The sequence below is a fragment of the Rhinoderma darwinii genome, chromosome 13 (genome assembly GCF_050947455.1).
Source record: "Rhinoderma darwinii isolate aRhiDar2 chromosome 13, aRhiDar2.hap1, whole genome shotgun sequence".
In the NCBI taxonomy this organism is placed as follows: domain Eukaryota; kingdom Metazoa; phylum Chordata; class Amphibia; order Anura; family Rhinodermatidae; genus Rhinoderma; species Rhinoderma darwinii.
In genome coordinates, this window is record NC_134699.1 from 17687788 (window position 1) to 17707262 (window position 19475).

Genomic DNA, 19475 nt, shown 5'->3' on the forward strand with positions numbered 1-19475 from the left:
GCTCAGGAGAATAGGCTTATCTACCGCTAGAACAAAGGATTGAAATCCAACATGCCCGATCCTTCATTCCCACGCCGACATTGGCTCCCTGCCTATAAAGGTTTGTCAGCCAGTCTCACCGAAATGTAATTCAAATCAATGGTTCTTTGTGTCAGAAATATCCAGTACCTGGAGCTGAGCTAGAGAGATGTAAAGGGGTTCTCTGGGACTATTTTATATTGATATCAGATCGGTGGGGGTCTGACTCCCTGGAATCCCCACTGATCAGCTGACTGAATGTCAGGTTTACTACGAACCGCGCCGTACACTTCGGTAGCTGCTGTGCCTGGGATTGCAGTTCTCGGCAACCCAGTTACATTCACTTGAATGGGACTACAATCTCAGGCACAGCTGCTACCGAAGGGCACGGCCCTGTGCCTGGTGAACTATGAAGAGGCTGTGGCATTTATAGCCACAGCCCCTTCAGCCCGCTGATTGGTAGAGGTGCTGGGACTCGGACCCCACCAATCTGATAGTTATGATCTATCCGAAGGATAGGCCATCAATATAAAGGTCCCGGAGAACCCCTTTATGCTGTTTAATTCCAGAAATTGATGATCTGAGCTCACAGAATCAACCGTTTTTAGCTTCAGACATAAATTTACGTCACATTAGAAGATGATTTCTAATTTATGGCGGCAGCACAAATATTGAATTCTGTGGGTGCTGGCACAGCTGTATTACACAAGTAATATGTGCTGGGGTATCTTTTACAAACTTAGGATGATGGAGGCTTGTGTCAACTTATGCAACCCTTAATGTAAGGAACACAATTTCACCTTTGACATTAGAATGATCCCTCAGACAAACATTTGAACAATCTCCCGTACATACATAGACATTTTGGCGTTCGATATAGAACTTTTAACAAAGAACAAGAACGATACTTCGCTATCGCTCGTGGGCAGTGACTTTCTTTAAACGTGACCGTAAGATATGCAACTAGTAAAGTAGCAAAACAATTATGTACCATTAGTATCAAGTGTCTTATAGTGATGACAAATAGTAATATTTACCTGCAGTATATACATTTGTATTATTAATAGTATATGCTTTCTAGGTTAGCCAGTTCTGTTGCTAATAAACCTAATTGATCGGCTTTCAGTAAAGCGGTGAAGTTAACCTCCGTATTTTAAAAATGTTTGTAACCAATATTGTCATTCTGAAAATGTATATTTTATGTTTACAGACAATCATCCAAGTTAACTTTGCTACCATTTATATGAATCTCCCCCAAGTGATCACTTTCATGAGCGATGTGCCAACAAAATAACACTTTAAAGCGGACCTCCACTTTCAGTGAAAAAAGTTTATAGTGCAGGAGTGTGCACTATCATTTTTCTAAACACCTTGTATTACGGATTTGGCTTGTAGTAGAAGCACGGTCTATGTAAGATCCGTGCCACCGGCTACTCACAACTCTTCAGTGGGAAGTTCGTCTCCATGCCTCTTGTATCCAGAACTACCGCCAGTGCTATAGAATCCTATAGCGCTAACAGCCGTTCTGGATAGGGGAGCCATGGAGATAAGCAGAACGCTCTGTCCCTAACTGCAGAGTTATGAGCAGCCGGCAGCACGGACGTTACATAGTCCGTGTTTCTACTACAAGCCAAATCAGAAATACAACAGATTTACAAAAACTATTATAGAGCACACTCCTCCTCTATAATAGTTCTTCACTGAAGGTGGAGGTATGCTTTAATGACATCTCCTACAGAAAGTTAGATGTTTACAGTGTTAATACTTGTAGTCTCTCTTTACACAGGCTTTTCCAATTGCTATGGTGCAGGGACAAACAAAACTTTTAGATTGGTTTCAAATCCAGATGCAATGGTGTTTTAGTGGTGGAAATACGGATTTGAGCAATAAAACAACCTCCGATTATAATCACAGGACGTGGACATTTGCGGACTCACTTCCGTGATTGGGAAACACCTCTTCTTCCCTGGGATGGTACAAAGATCCAGTTGTCCGAGTGCCTTACATACCAATAACTTTAACCTGACAGTGTGCACTCACCCCAATGTCTGATTGAAAAACCCACAAAATTTTATACTCCTAACCAACGTAAAATACACCTTAGAATGAAATGCTGCCAGTAATCCACAGAGTATAAGTACAAAGTTTCGGATATGGTTTATGGAAATTAAATAAAATCTGAATTTAACGTATGTATGGTGTGAAGATACAACTAAGGCTGGATTTACTTTTACAGTTTGAGCCAAAGCCAGGAGGGGATCCAAAAGTATAGGAAAAGACTTAAGCTATGTGAACACATTGTGGTTCTGTCAGGCGTGGACCTAAATCCTGACAGAATCTGCTAGCCTTCCACCGGCAATGCATGGGAATGGAGTATTTTACACTCCAGAAAAAGTCTATGCAGAATAATGACCACGCTGCGGATTTTAAAATATGCAGCACGCTCATTATTGGTGCCGAGTCCGCGCTTAAAAAGCCCAGGTTGAATTACATTGAATTACAATAGAGAAAATCCGCACGTGTATCCTCGTGCCAATCAGTTTCAGTTGCAGATATTTTTATGCAGATTATCAGACCATGTAAATACCCCCATATACTTCTCTATTTTATGTGCGCTCCTGTGTTTGGCTCAAAAAACGGCACCAAAAACTGCATGTGGGAATACAGCCAAAAAAAGCTAAACAACCTGTGGACTTCCAGACATTGTGGATGTTCAGGTCTGAGCATTGGCCCGTATTGGAGTTGGACTTGAAGTCCCATATATGATGAAAATTGGCAGGTTTCATTCTCCGCGTTGATCGTTCATTTTGATTCTTTTAATGCAGCTACCCACAGACAGATACAGAATAAAAGAGGAAAGCGCTGACTTTTTTGTGGTTCTTAACAAAAATATTTTGTCATTTTTAATTTCAAAATTAATAAAAATCAACATATTTAATAACAAATCAATATGTATTCAGGATGGAGGGAATGCTGGTTCGTATTAAAACCCAAGATAGTGAGCAAGGTTTACAAGTGACACGTCCCTCTCCATTTTCAACACACGTTAAAAAACAAAAAAAATTTTGGATCTGTACCATAAAAACACCTGTATATCAACAAATTGTCTCCAGCCAACTGGTATCGTCTAGAGGTGTGCTGGACTGTCTGTCCTTTTGCATATTGTACTATACAAACACAAATAAAAGGGGGGAAAAAAAGTCTGTTGTGATTTAGGCAAAGAGCAGGGGATTAGAGTATTAGAAGAATAAACCCCCCTTCAATAATCCAGTTGTGTCATACCGACAAACTACAGCAGCAGTAAGTGATCGGTGGAGGTGTTGATGTACCAACAGATGCACACACGTATACTAAGAGGAGTTCTTTGGTTGGCTTATATAAAACTAGTACAAATTCCATGGTTTAGCAGGGCACCATATAAAAAAAAATAATAAAAATACTGTATATAATATCCAGGAAGAGCCAAAAACAAACAGACTGCAGGCTAAATATCTCCATTTCTCACAAGGCACAGTCAAGTCAATGAAAATGTTTGAGAAAGGAAGGAGAAGGGTCTTTTATTCCATGGAATCTTTGCTGTACTTTTCCAATTTTAACCCTATATTTTAAATAGAAATATATAATTTACAAAAAAAAATTCTATTTACAGTCTTAATTACAACTCCAGAAAGATGTGCCCGAATGTATCGTAGAGAGATCTGCATACACAGCATGGAGTGACAAGAAATTGGAGGAAATTCTGGAAAACGTGTAGTCCAAGTTGGTTCCAGGCCCCATTATGAACGCCTCAGTTCTCACACAGTTGTCTCGCCGTGTTTGCTGTTGGTAAGCCTGGTGTAAAACTTTCTCCATGAATGGAGAGTTTTGCCTGACCAGATCCAGAACCCAGATGTGATGCCAACAATGAGGGTCATGAGATACTTTATCATATAGACTGTAAAGTCTGGAGTCATGCGTGGGGTGTATTGCAGTGGGCAAGGGATGGCTAGGCTTTTGCAGTTCTGGCTCACCCAGCTACGCTCCCAGTGCTCCCTAAAGGCCTGCTCATAGAAGAAGCATGCAATGACAATTGTGGCAGGTACGGTGTAAAGAACACTGAAGACCCCAATCCGCACCATCAGCCGCTCCAGCTTCTCTGTCTTCGTGCCATCGTGTTTCATGATGGTCCTGATTCTGAAGAGAGATACAAAGCCAGCAAGGAGAAAAGAGGTTCCGATGAAGAGGTAGACAAACAGGGGAGCCAGCACAAAACCCCTCAGTGGGTCAATGCTATTTAGTCCTACAAAGCAAACTCCACTGAGAAGGTCTCCATCGATCTGCCCCATGGCTAGAATGGTTATTGTCTTTACAGCTGGTACTGCCCATGCTGCCAGATGGAAGTACTGAGAATTTGCTTCTATTGCTTCATGTCCCCACTTCATGCCAGCAGCCAGGAACCATGTTAAAGAAAGAATGACCCACCAGATGGAGCTAGCCATACTGAAAAAGTAAAGCATCATGAAGAGAATTGTGCAGCCTTCTTTCTTGGTACCTTGTACAACAGTTTTATAGCCATCCTCTGAAAATCCCTCATTGCAAACAACTTTATCCCCAAGCACAAAGCCTGCAATGTAAGCCACAGACACCATGGTATAGCATCCAGACAAGAATATGATGGGTCTTTCAGGATATCGAAACCTTTGCATATCTACCAAGTAAGTGGTCACTGTAAAGAAGGTCGATGCACAGCAAAGTACTGACCAAATAAGAATCCATATTCTGGCAAAGCGGATCTCTTCTTGACTGAAGAACATGAAGCCATCACTCTTAGCAGGTTCACATGGAGCAGCACAGTCCTTCTCTCCTAAAAATCTGTAGTTGAGATAGGATGGTACCTTCAACACCCGAGGGCAATGGAAGGGATGGTCAGGCGTGGCGTAGATCGCCGGTCCAACAGTGCCATGCAGCGGCGGGCTAGTGGTCATCAATGCTGGACCTCCATCTTCTGAGTGGTTCTGTCCAACGCAGATTTGCTCGGCACCGTGTCGAGGAAAGTTTTCACATCTTAGCCTCTCTGGCCATTGGAAGCCAAACTTATTCATTAGAGCCTCACAGCCTTGCCTGGCACGTTCACAGATGGAGCGGCAGGGAGGGATGGCCTGCTCCAACACGGTGCACACCGGGGCATACATTGAGCACAGGAAGAAGCGCAGTTCTGAAGAACACTGGACTTTTACTAATGGGTAGAACTGATGAACCTCCAGCCCAGCATCTTCTTGGTTGGTGTGCCCCAGTAGGTTGGGCATGATTGTCTGATTGTATGCAATGTCTGTGCACAGAGGAATGGAGATAGGCTGGCAGAAGCCATGCTCTGGCACTGAGATGCCCTTCTCACCATGGAGCTGTGCATTGGCCAATAAACACAAGGCAAGAGACGAGCAGAGAACTTGGAGAAGGGTGGCTTTAGGCACACCCTGCATGGTGAGGGAATAGGAAGAAAACACAGAACTTATCACCTGTTCAGAGGTAAAGTCAGTGGAGTTGGATCCAGAGCTGCAGAGAAGTCACACGTGTCTACTTCGAGGTGGAACAATCAGATCTGCTGCGATGAGACAAAGTTGTGCTTGTGTTCTCCAGCCTCCCCCTCCTAGGAGCTCCGCTTGTGTCACCTCGGCTGCTGGATCACTTTACACCGGGCTATGCCCTAATGTTCTCAGCTGCGACTCCTGCAGGGCAATGATCTGTGCCTTCCCAGGTCGTTGCGATCCGATCGTCTCAGAACTAGTCCCCGCAGCTCCGTGCTCTCTCTGGTTCTGATTCGGATCACTTTCCCTTTGTGCTCCGCTTCCCCAGTCACTTCTGAACAATCTGTTTCAAGGCGCCCTCTGTCCCGGGACCGGATCCTTCTCTCAAAGCCAAAACTAAGGGGCCGCCTTGAAACCGCCCTCTTCCCCCTCCCCAGGTCCCAAAACCCTTCCCCAAAAATCCCACTTCACCAATCCGCTTGCAGCGCTTAGTCTAGAGAGGGGGGGGGGGGGGAGAGACAACGCACCCCTCTGGATAATCAGCAGCATGTCTATATAGGATCAGGGAACTTAGTCTACAACCCTACCCCCATCCCATAAAGTGCTAGTCGCCCAGTATCCTATTTCTCGTCCTGCCATGCACAATGAACGGCCCTCCATCACTTAAAACACATTCAATCAAACGCGATGTGACTTAAATCCACATTATAAGGCGTGCAGCAGACCAGCACCCTGCCTGCTCCTCAGTCCTGACCATGTGCTGCTGTTACTGGGATGATAGTAATTCATTCTCTGATCCCTAATCTCATCCTATTTCACACTCAGTTCATGAACAACTCACCCTGGCTCTTGTTATGTATGATCTCAGAGGGTGGGTACTGTGCAAAGTGATGATGTGTCTGGTTATTGTGGTGTCCTAAAAGAGAATAACAATATTTGTCCTTGTGTTATTCCATATTTATAAAATCAGCTCCTGTCTTTTGATCTCTTGTCACTATCCATTATATCTCTTTGCCTCCAATCTGACCAGCATTTTGATATTTTTCTACTGTTGGGGCTTCGGTTACTTTGCAAGATAACCCCCACTACAAAACCTAAACCAGTTTTCCCACAATTAACATTTATCCACCTTTCTCACTGATAGGACCCCCACTGATCAATAGTCCCTTGCCCCTCCTACACGACCGTGGTAAGGAGAGGTTTGCATTAAGTGGTGGAGCATGCTGCCACCGACTACAACTCTATGAAGATATATTCAGACGTTGCGGGTGAGGTGCTGCCGATAACGTTTATTTTTACTGCCGCATAAAAGATGCGATTAGCTGTCAAACAATCATTCATCCGATCATCGGTCCTTAAAAAGACCTTTGGGCTACGGCTAAGACTATGTTTACATCCATCCAAAAAAAAAAGTGAAATTTGGTGCGTTTTTCTATGCGGTTGCGTTTTTTTTTAACCATTACTGCTTCGAAAAGCACAACAAATCGCGGTATGCCGTTTTTACATGCTTTTATAGCAGCACCTCCACTGCAAAGTCTGAATTTAACCTTACGGAAACAGTCAAACACTCTCACTTGGCTGCTCCATTAGTCCAGGATCACACACACACACGGTTTTGATGCAGTTTTTGGACCGTTCTCGGGTTTAATGAAAAGACTGATACATTTCCTTTCTTTTGTGTTCACTCCTGTTTTTTGACTCAAAAAACGGAGCCAAAAACTGCTTCAAAATTGTGTGTGATGCTGACATTAGAGCTTTATGGATTGCCAACGCACAAGCTCATCCTCCGCTGTATACAACTTCCTCCTCACCACGGTAGTGCTGGGAGGATAAATGGGGGGGCTTGGACCCACTTACTAGTGATCTCAGTGGTGGGGCCCCCATCGATCTATTATTGAGCATCTTTCCTTTAAGATACTTGTCCCTGCATGTTATCCTTGAAAAATATCAGAAAAATTGTAACTTTTATGCCAGCATTGGTGGGACAAGCTTAGTCACTAACTTGCCAACTCCTACGGCTGGTCTGTTACGTTTTCTGCAGACTATATGCATTACTTTATCAGACTTGATCCTGTACTGATCTCTGTATCAAACCCCAGCTCATAAAGAAAGACCTGATTCGTTTTCAGATGACTGCTGTTCCCTTCTCTTAGGGTATGTTCACACTGCCTATTTTCGGGCTGTAAACGGTCTGAAAAACGTCTGAAGGATCGGAAGCATCTGCCCATTGATTTCAATGGGAAATACGGCGTTCTGTTCCAATTGGGCGTGATTTTACGCCTCATTTTCAAATAACGGCGCATAAAAAAACGCCCCGAACTAAGAAGTGCATGTCACTTCTTGAGCCGTTTTTGGAGCCGTTTTTCATTGACTCAATTAAAAAAACGGATTAACTGATTAAAAACCGGCTGAATATCAGGAGGTTTTCCCTTGAAAACAGCTCTGTATTTTCAGCCGTTTTTTGTTAAGCGTGTGAACATACCCTTATAGCTGAAAAAGCGGCTCTCATCTGACAGCTGCCTCCACTTTTTTAAGCATTCAGACACATACTTTGATATAACAGTCACAGTAGACACAACTACTGTAATAATAAATAAAAGATCATCATACTACTATGGGGAAAAAATGCCCCCCCCCCCTCAAATTGTTTCTGTTCATTAATGACCTTATCTCCCCTCACTATAAATACTTAACCATCTGGGTGTCTGGTATCTATATAAAGTTTCTGAGGTTACAAAAAATCTGGGGCTAGATTGGGAATATTTTCTTGTGTGGCAGTCGCAATGCATAGCTATGCATTCACTCACACGTCAATGTACATGGGACTTCTGTGATACCATTTTTATTCCCACAATTCTTTCCTGCAATCATTGTACTGTATGTGGACAACTGAGATAATACAGTCTGCATCATTGTCGGCAGCACATTCCCTGTATACACGGGGAGTTGTGCTGCTGACAACTATGATTTTTACTGCCGCATAAAATATACGATCAGCCAATCGTTCCTGGCAACCTTTAGGCTAGGGCTAAGACCAGGTGAAGACTATGTTCACATTCGGCGGATGCATTGCAGAACTCCCAGGGCATATGTCTAATGTTTCCACAGGGCCCCATTGACCTGACGTATGCCAAAAGAGTGTCCTTTATACGTAGGAGAGGTATGTGCAGTTTTTGATGCTTTTTTTATATAGCAAAAGCCAGGAGTGGATCCTAAAGTATAACAGCCTATGTACATGGTCGCATTACGCATACATGTGCGGATCTGTAATATGGTGCCCATAGAATTCCATACGTGCATACTGTACCTCTGATTTCATACGTAGGAAACATTTTTTTTTCCTCCGGATTCAGACCGTATCATTGACAAAAGTTTAATGTTCAAATACATGCTGTATTACAGAGGTATTCTCACCTAGAAGCATTGCCTCTACAGTATCTCACAGGTGCACCATACCGCTTGGTATAAGGGTCTGTATTGTGCATGTGCTCTTAAACTATGATATGGCGCTTATTCAAATGAAAGGATGACCATGTAATACATGGTCGCACTGAGTTCTCTTTGCATCGGCTCTTTACTCTGGCTAATAGAGAGCGATAAAAGCAGGAGATCCCCCTCTATGACATCCATAGGATATGTACTGAGGATACATACACAGACCAATATCAGTGGTCCTAACCATCTAGACTGCATGGGGGCAGCATCACTGTCGTCACGGGAAACAAGGATCGGACATATTGGATTTACAAATGTCTGATCCTTTGTTTCCCAGGGAGAGTTGGCGCTGCCCAAGTTGCCTGGCAGCAGCTTTTCCCCAGCAGTAAAAATGCATGCTCAGCCGATTTGACCATGATTATTTTTAGTGGTAGATAGCTGGCAATTGATCAAATGTTTGGACGACATCTATCATATGTGTATGGCCTAGCATTATACTATTCCCTTTTTCTATCCAATCCTGGCTTGGGTGGCATCAAAACTACACTGTGTGAATAGCACCTAAACAATGGTTCTGTTGTGTAATGCAAGTTGCATCTCAAGTTGCGACTTCAGTTGTGCAAGTGTCTTCTTCCTTCTTAGAATTCAATGGAAAGTCCGACTACTTTTAAAGTAAAATTATATAACTTTTATTTGACCTCTATGGAGTAGAACTGGTGCCAGAAGTATTGATTGTATATATTGTGCAATTCAGTAAGCTCTTACGAAACTGAAATATCACACGACTAGGACTGAAATCTCAGTATAAGCTATCATTTAGGCCAAATTCAGATGACCATAGTATACGTCCGTGTGAAGGCCGTTAAAACAACGGCTGTCACACGGACGCATGTATTTCAGGGTCGTTGTTTCAATGGACCGTGTGAATGGTCCGCTGAAAGATAGAAGATGTCCTATTTTCGTCCGTTTTCACGGATCCTTCGATAGACTCAAGTCTATGGGAATCCGTGAAAACGGGTTCCTCATGGGTGCAAACGGCTGTTTTTCACGTCCAAGTTTGCATTCGTTCGTGTGAATCTGGCCTTAGGCTTAGTTTAAATGCAAGCAGGCTTCTTTGCTTCTTCCATATATTACAAGTATTTGGCCCCCGAGTAGGTGTAAAAGCAGGATGGAAAGAATCAATAAGTTGTTTTAAACATTTTACCTCTTTCTTAAAGTATAAAACCGTAAACACTCCATTACCAAAGGAGAATCTCATTCATAGGGAACCAAGCTTATTGTAAAAATGGGGAATTTAGGAATTCTGTATGGGTCTCATTAAACAAGGTTAGGAAAATAATGTTAACTAAACTCACCCGAAAAAAATTGGTTTTTGGTTGGAGAATGGATATAATGGTTAGCTCAACAGAATATTCAGTTGTAAATAAACAATTTCCTTAATAAGCGCATAATTATTATGTCATTTTTAACAGGGTTGTATACATTATTAACCATTTTATGGGTTCAGTTCACAAAGATGAATGGTATTCCCAAAATAATTGGTATAAGGATATTAAACATAGTGTTGATGGAAAACAGCTCTGTGTGTACTTAAGCTTTGTAAAATATCTCGGGTGGCAATTCTGTAAGGCCGATTTCACAAGGGCATAATATACGGACGTTTTAGGGTTCGTATTTAGGCCACAACACTAAGATCCCCTAAAAACCTACTGAACTCAACATAGATCACCATAGGGTTCGATGGGACCTTAGCTCGGTTCAGCAGAACTGCGGGGGATCTGGTAGTTGTGGCCATAATACGGACTCTAAATTGTAGTTGTATTATAGACCGGTGAAACCAAAGCAGATGAGTTATGGCATTTCTTTACATATAATGCATTCACAAAATCCTATTTATGTATTCCTTGTCGTTGGACTGGCTGTGTTTGACTATGCTAAGATCCAGACGAGTAATTTATGTTTCTTGGCAACAAACAGTAGTCAATCAGAAATAATTGTTAAATCCGGATTCAAGTTTTACCAGAAATTATTCCTACATCCTGCTGGTGCTGCCATCTTAGTCTGAAAATACATATTAGATTTATTTTGACCAAACCTGCAGATTCGGGCCTGTTCACATCAGCGTTCGGTTTCCGTTGATGGGTTCCGTCAGACCTTTCCGTTTGCATTACCATTGATTTTAATGGTTATGCTTCCGTTGCAAATGGTTTCCATTTGTCTCCGTTCCGTAAGGTGACCGTTTTCTTGGAGTAAACAATAGCGCAGTCACTACGCTATTCCTCCAAAAAACGGAAACCTTACGGAACAGAGACAAACGGAAACCATTTGCAACGGAAGCATAACCATTAAAAACAAAGGTAATGCAAGCGGAAATTTTGGTTTTCGTTTTCCTTTCCATTGATGTGCTTCTCTGACGAAAAGGTCTGACGGAACCCATCAATGGAAACTGAACGCTGATGTGAACAGGACGTTAAAGCCTCCTGCACACAGAACTTTGTGCAGGAGAGATGGTGGCACTTGGGGTCCACGTGCTGCCATACCATGCTCCGTCGAGAGCTGTATTTGGTAGAAATAAAGAGAGAATACCACAGAATCCTACTGAAATAAAAACCTCTGTTTGCCTTTGAAATAGAAGCTTGCTGACCGTTCTCTCATATGTATGGGTGACTTTTCCTCTAAAAAAATAAAGTACACCTATGTGCCAGCAAAAAACAGGATTTGCATTTATCCATAAACAAAGATATATCAACAAAATCTACTAGACGCAGGATTGCTTTCAAATACATATTTTATATTCAAGCCAGTTTAAAGCAAACAAAAACAAATACATTTTTAGACACACAGTGGTTTAAAGTTTAAAATGTTTGTCTGGACTGTTTCTTTTAAGTAGTCTGTCACCTTTCTCTATCCCCAGGCTGCTTGGGGTGATGTATGGGGTGAGACGTGGCTGCTGTTTATATATAGGCTGCTAGCGTCCTGTTCCTGATTTGCAGACCCTCAGGCAGTGTATAAAGATTTCCTCATATCCTCCTCCTCCTTTTTAGGATGTTGTGGAAAGGGTGCCTGAGGGGCTGATAGGGAGAGAAGAGATCAGTTCTAAGATAAATATCTGCCTTTAATTTCTGCTATACACATATTAATTCTACTTCGTTTGTCTTTTGTTAGAAGTTTTGTCTAATTCTTCCTAGACCTATTGAACTGTACAATATAAAATAAATCAGGTCCCTTGTACTTTCTGCTTATAATTCAGCCTTATCTACAGTATACAAACTTTTACCTCATTATCTTTAACTCCTTATATTAGGCCATAAAACTTATTTGATTACTCCATATAACCCCTCTTAAAACTTCTCCTGTTATTCCATATAACCACTTCCTATATCTACTCCTATTCAGGGCTGCACCGTCCATGAGGCGAGATGAGCCTCTGGCATCAGGCTGCTGCCTCTCTGAGGGGGGCGGCGGCGCAACTGAAACGAGCCACCGCCACCCCCGCCTGCACTATAATTGTACCTGCGTCTATAGGACGTAGATACAATTACATGCATAAGTGCTGAATAGCGCTTATGCAAATACGCAAGTGGCGCAATGATGCCATCGCGTTTGACTTGATCTGCCAATCAGCTCCTTTCAACGACGCAAGCTGCGCAATGAAGACATCGCACCGCTTGCATCGTTCAGCTCCAGCAGACCTGCTCAGAAGAGAGCAGGCCTACATTGCCACAGGACGGCGTGGGAACGGGATCAGGTGAGTATGTAAAGTTTTTTTTTCCTCTCTTAAAAGTGTGACTGGCATTATCTACAGTGGGCCTCTATCTACAGGGGGAGCTATATGTGGGGCACTATCTACAGGGGGGCTATATGTGGGGCACTATCTGCAGGGGGGATATATGTGGGGCACTTTCTACAGGGGACTATATGTGGGGCACTATTTTCAGGAGGGGCTATATATGGGGCGCGATCTACAGATGGGGCTATATGTAGGGCACTATCTATGGGGGGGCTATATGTGGGGCACTAACTACAGGGTGGGTTATATGTGGGGCAATAACTACAGGGGGCTGTATGTGGGGCACTATCTACAGGGGCTACTAACTACAGGGGAATTTATGTGGGGCACTATCTACAGGGGCTTTATGGGGGTCACTATCTACAAGGGGTTCTCTGGGGGGCAATATCTACAGGGAACACTGTGTGTGTGGGACACAGTGTATAACGCTATTATAATTAGAGGTATAGTGTATGGCACTATTAGAGTATGTTCACACGCAGTGACCAAAAACGTCTAAAAATACGGAGCTGTTTTCAGGTGAAAACAGCTCCTGATTTTTAGACGTTTTTGTAGCGACTCGCGTTTTTCGCGGCGTATTTTACGGCCATTATTGGAGCTTTTTTTCAATGGAGTCAATGAAAAACGACTCCAAAAACGTCCCAAGAAGTAACATGCACTTCTTTTTCGCGGGCATCTTTTTACGCGCCGTATTTTGACAGTGACCCGTAAAATTACACCTCGTGGGAACAGAACACCGTAAAACCAATTGCAAGCAATGGGCAGATGTTTGTAGGCGTATTAGGGGCGTTTTTCATGCGTAATTCGAGGCGTAAAGAATTACGTCTGAGAACACTGCGTGTGAACATACCCTTATATTTAGGGGCATAGTGTGTCGCACCATGAGAATTTTATCTTCATTTATAGGGGCAGAAATGTTTGAAAATTGAGAAGCCGAATACATCGGAGCGGCAAACTGCAGAAATGGGCTCTGGCCGGGGAAAGTCATCATAGAGTTCTGGACCGGATGGAGAAGAAAAGAGAAAAAGAACAACTAGAATCTGAGAAGACGTCACTGGTGAGTCACTTAATGTAAATGTTTATTCTGCCTCTAATCAGTACTGAAGTCACTGTATGATCTATATGATGGGTGGTATGTTGTTTTTTTTCCCCGTAAAACAGCAAACCCCAGCATATCCTTACCATTGTTCGGGCCATGCTGGGAGCTGTAGTTTTACTCTGTATAAACTTATACGACAGGGGTTTCACTAAATTGAGTTGTATTTGTGCTGGTGTTGTATTTATGTACTGAGCTTGGTTCTAGTGCTGTAATTATGTACTGAAATTTTGTTCTGGTGCTGTATATATGTACTGAGCTTTGTTCTGGTGCTGTATATATATACTGAGTTGGTTCTGGGGATGTATATATGTACTGAGCTTTGTTTTGGTATTGTATATATGTATTAAGCTTTGTTCTTGTGCTGTCTTAATGTACGGAGCTTGGTTCTGTTGCTGTATATATGTAATGAGCTTTGTTCCGGTGCTGTATTTATGTACTGAGCTTGGTTCTTGTAATGTCTATGGCTGCGGTCCGTCATCCTGACTTACCCTCTGACGGCCGCGGCCATGGACGAGCGAGTTCCCAGCGGCATCTCCCTCCTGGGAGACACCGGCACTCACTTCCTGGTCCGCACACTGCCTCCCGCAGGGCGCTCTCATGCCCTTAAAGGGACAGTACACGCACATTTGCAGAATAGCTGCAATTAGCCCAGAATGCTTCTGGACTATAAAAGGGACTCTGCCCTCTCGATCTTTGCCTGAGCGTTGTTGTGTTACCTTAAGTTTGTCCTTGCAAATGGTCTCCTAGTGTTTTCCAGTTCCCAGTGTTTACCGTTCCTGCTGCCTGTACCCTGTATCCCGTGACACCGTGCATCTGTGCCTTCAAGAGTTGGAGTCGTGTTGTGCCTTCCACTGCATCTATTGTGTCGCACCCCGATGGGTGTCTGTCTACTGTCGGACCCTCATCTTAGCCTGAATCCACCGCTACTGTCTACATTGCCTCGGGTACCCGTTCAGAACTATAGACATTGCATTATACCTGTTTGGCCAACTGCTATCCCGCTACGCGGTACGGCCCAGTGGGTCCACACCCCACGCTGTGGCAGTTCTGTTGCTGTATATATGTACTGATCTTGGTTCTGGGGCTGTATTTATGTACTGAGCTTGGCTCTGGTGCTGTATTTATGTACTGAGCTTTGTTCTGGTGCTGTATTTACGTACTGAGCTTGGCTCTGGTACTGTGTATATGTGTGTGTGTGTATGTGTATATATATATTGAGCTAGTTTCTGGTAATGTATATATGCATTGAGCTTTGTTCTGGTAATGTTTATATGTAATGAGCTTGGTTCTGGTGCTGTATATATATGTAGTGAGCTTGGTTCTTGTGCTGTATATATATGTATGAGCTTTGTTCTGGTGCTGTATATATGTACTGAGGTTGTTCTGGTGCTGTATATATGTACTGAGCTTTGTTCTCGTATTGTATATATGTACTGAGGTTGGTTCTGGTGCTGTATATTTGTATTGAGCTTTGTTCTGGTACTGTATATATGTATGAGCATGGTTCTGGAGCTGTAATTAAACAGGATATATTTCTAATAACAAAATTACAGGGCAGATAGAATTGTTTTATATTTAATGGGATCCTGTCAGGTAGCTTTAACCCCTTGAACCTCCACCATGCGGTAATACATGACCTGACAATATTTCCAAATAATTTTTAAAACGGCGCACATTATATGCTAATTACTCATTAAAGGGTCATGGGGAGGTGCTGCTATCCTGAAGAGTCACATAACATAGTCCTGCCTCCAAAGCCACCTTTCCATGCTTGATTGACATCCCCCTGGCTGTTATACATCACTAGCAGTCTCCTCCAACTTTCTCAGATGCGCCATTGCCTGGTACTACTTAGGCATGCACCGTTCAGCGAGGTGTACTCTGCTCGACTTCATTACTGCACTGCGCATGCCAGGGGAGTAAAAGACAACGGCGCATCTGCAAGAGTTGGAGGAGGCTGCTAGTGATGTAGAACAGCCAGGGGGATGTCACTGTGGGGCACCATTTCAATTTTCGCCTTAGGCAGCAGAAAATCTAGAATCTGCCCTGCTCCTATTTATCATATAACTCCATATAACCTCTCAATATTGTGTCTCCTCCTATTACTCCATATAACCTCTCCCTATATCTCCTCCTATTACTCCATATAACCTCTCCCTATACCTCCTCCTATTACTCCATATAACCTCTCCTATATCCCCTCCTATTACTCCATATAACCTCTCCCTATATCTCCTCCTATTACTCCATATAACCCCCCTATATCTCCTCCTATTACTCCATATAACCTCTCCCTATATCTCCTCCTATTACTCCATATAACCTCTCCCTATATCTCCTCCTATTACTCCATATAATCTCTCCTATATCTCCTCCTATTACTCCATATAACCTCTCCCTGTGTCTCCTCCTATTACTCCATATAACCTTTACCTATATCTCCTCCTATTACTCCATATAATCTCTCCTATATCTCCTCCTATTACTCCATATAACCTCCCCTATATCTCCTCCTATTACTCCATATAACCTCTCCCTATATCTCCTCCTATTACTCCATATAACCTCTCCCTATATCCCCTCCTATTACTCCATATAACCTCTCCCTATATCTCCTCCTATTACTCCATATAACCTCTCCCTATATCTCCTCCTATTACTCCATATAACCTCCCCTATATCTCCTCCTATTACTCCATATAACCTCTCCCTATATCTCCTCCTATTACTCCATATAACCTCTCTCTATATCTCCTCCTATTACTCCATATAACCTCTCCCTATATCTCCTCCTATTACTCCATATAACCTCTCCTATATCTCCTCCTATTACTCCATATAACCTCTTCTATATCTCCTCCTATTACTCCATATAACCTCTCCCTATATCTCCTCCTATTACTCCATATAACCTCTCCCTATATCTCCTCCTATTACTCCATATAACCTCTCCCTATATCTCCTCCTATTACTCCATATAACCTCTCCCTATATCTCCTCCTATTACTCCATATAACCTCTCCCTATATCTCCTCCTATTACTCCATATAACATCACCCTATATCTCCTCCTATTACTCCATATAACATCACCCTATATCTCCTCCTATTACTCCATATAACTTCTCCCTATATCTCCTCCTATTACTCCATATAACCTCTACCTATATCTCCTCTTATTACTCCATATAACCTCTCCCTATATCTCCTCCTATTACTCCATATATCCTTTCCCTATATCTCCTCCTATTACTCCATATAACCTCTCCCTATATCTCCTCCTATTACTCCATATAACCTCTCCCTGTATCTCCTCCTATTACTCCATATAACTTCTCCCTATATCTCCTCCTATTACTCCATATAACCTCTACCTATATCTCCTCTTATTACTCCATATAACCTCTCCCTATATCTCCTTCTATTACTCCATATAACCCCTCACTATATCTCCTCCTATCACTCCATATAGCAGTGGTACTCAGCTATCTGGACCCCTGCACACAATTGAAAGCCTAAACAGCGCTGGCAAGGGAAGGCAAGAGTTCCTTGTTGCACCAGTCAGCACTTTTCCTGTGATGCAGGCAGCACGATGATATCAATGCGCAGCCTGCGTCGTTCCTGGCCAGAAGAGGCCAAGCTTGCGTCACTCGTTGACAGCGTGGGAACGGGGACAGGTGAGTTTGTGGCTGTTTGCCGCTTTCTACACGGGCACTGTGTGGCACAATCTACAGAGGGCACTGTCTACATGGCGCACTGTGGGGCGCTATTTACAATGGGCAATACGTGGCTCTACCTACAGGGGGCTCTGTGACAACTATGCACAGGGGCACTATGGTAACTATGTACGGGGGCACTGTGTGGAATTTTTACAGGGGGCACCGTGTGGAACTGTCTACAGTAACAGTGTGGCAATGTGTACAGGGGGCACTAACTTCAGGGGGCAATAAGAGCCTATCTACAAAGGGCACTGTGTGTGTGGCATTATCTATGCTGGTGAGGTGCTCCTGGATTAGGACTCATCTGAATTACCAGACACAGCTATGGACTATTGACAAGGGTGGCGCTATATACAGACGAAAGCAGAATTGTTTTTGTCTAATCTTCTACAACCCCTTCAAAGGTGTTCTTAGCAAATACCAAAATCAATGCTATACCATACAAGTACAATTAAGGTATAATCAAGGTGCGGTCAAATCACGGTTTATTGCCGTGATAACAATGAAATTGCCGCAAAATACTGTGGTTGTGCGATGGATTTTGAAATATTCGCGGCAATAAACCTCGGCTTTACCGCAGCGTGTGAATATACACTGTTGTAATATGATCAGGGTACGTTCTCAAGTATAGGCCACCGCGATAAGACTGAATTCAACGTGGACATGCTGTTTGGTGAAATGGATGAATAGATAATGAATAAACCCTCATTGTCTGCACAATTTTGCAGGCAAACAGCAGTTTTACTTGAAAAACCGCGTGGCCATTAACAATCATGCTGAACAGCATGTCCGTGTGGTTTTTAGTCGCATAACGGCTGCGTGTCGGTTGTGCGGCGCCCCCTACATGAGACTGTGACCTCACTATTAAAGCGATGGCGCTATGAGCAGCTATTAAGACTGGGAGAAGAGAATAATTTAACCCAGCTGCAGCTGACTAACTATTGGGCTTGTAGATAGACCTAAAATAGTGATCTCCAGCCTGTGGCTCTCCTGCTGTTGCAAGACTACAGAGTTGTAGTTTTTCAACAGGAGCCCAATGCAAAGTCTATACACAAGTTCATAACCTAACCACAAAATGCTGTGTACGATGATAGAGCTGTTATGATGCGATCAGTCCCCGTTACGACAACTTATAATGGTACTACAGAGAGACCTGTGCTCCCTTCATACTCAGGCATGGGGGCCCCCGTTGTGCATTGACAGCAATATCTATGACACAGGAGAGCGTCACCTCTGACATAGCTGTTGTTTAGCTTCGGCTTGGTAGGTTCTCCACAATAGCAGTAGTAGAAAAATGTATGATGGACTGAAGCAGTGGCGTAGCTATAGGGGTCGCAGCGGTCGCAGTTGCGACCGGGCCCCCGTTGCCATAGAGCAGGCTTGTTCCTGGTTATGGTCACATGGTACACTTAGTGTACCATGTGACTGTGTTGTCACGTGACACGTCTTCCAGCCAGTGCACTGGAAGAGTCGGTGCGGAGGACTCTAGGTGAGCTGCAGAGTCTGTATTGTAATGTGTTGTGTTGTATTGTGGTGCCTTGTAATGTATTGTGTTGTATTGTGCTGTTTGCGGTGGAGAGGGGGGACCGTTAAATTACAGCCCTCCCCTCCTCTCTCCACCGCAAACTGCACAATACAACGCAATACATTACACACTGTGGGCCGCGTCCCCCTGGGGGTTCGTGTGAAGACCTCCGGGGGGGTCGCGAGTCACTCACCGAGGTCCTGGTTCCATTCAATGCTGGAGCAAGGAGCTGACGTCTCCTTGATACAGCATTCACTGTGCCCTGAGCGGCTCGACGCAGGCAGGCGGGACGTAGCGACATCATCACGCCTGTCTGCACCCAGTCACTCATAGCACACACCGAAGGAGGCAAAGGATCCTCCACCCGACGTGGGAACGGGGGTAGG

The 19475-nt window shown here is 43.5% G+C and overlaps 2 protein-coding genes across 2 annotated transcripts in view; one reads left to right on the forward strand and one right to left on the reverse strand.

Annotated features, from left to right (window-relative positions):
- Positions 1-19475, forward strand: part of GPATCH8 (G-patch domain containing 8) — a 170791-nt gene that overhangs the window by 61334 nt on the left and 89982 nt on the right. The gene's annotated exons all lie outside the window — the stretch shown is intronic.
- On the reverse strand, positions 2886-5924 carry FZD2 (frizzled class receptor 2). The gene has a single exon (XM_075846860.1). The coding sequence runs from the start codon at positions 5475-5477 to the stop codon at positions 3813-3815; it is 1665 nt and encodes a 554-aa protein (XP_075702975.1). The 5' UTR covers positions 5478-5924; the 3' UTR covers positions 2886-3812.

What these genes read in the sequence shown, in the direction of transcription:
- FZD2 (XM_075846860.1), bottom strand. Translation starts at nt 5,477, where the DNA reads ATGCAGGGTGTGCCTAAAGCCACCCTTCTCCAAGTTCTCTGCTCGTCT.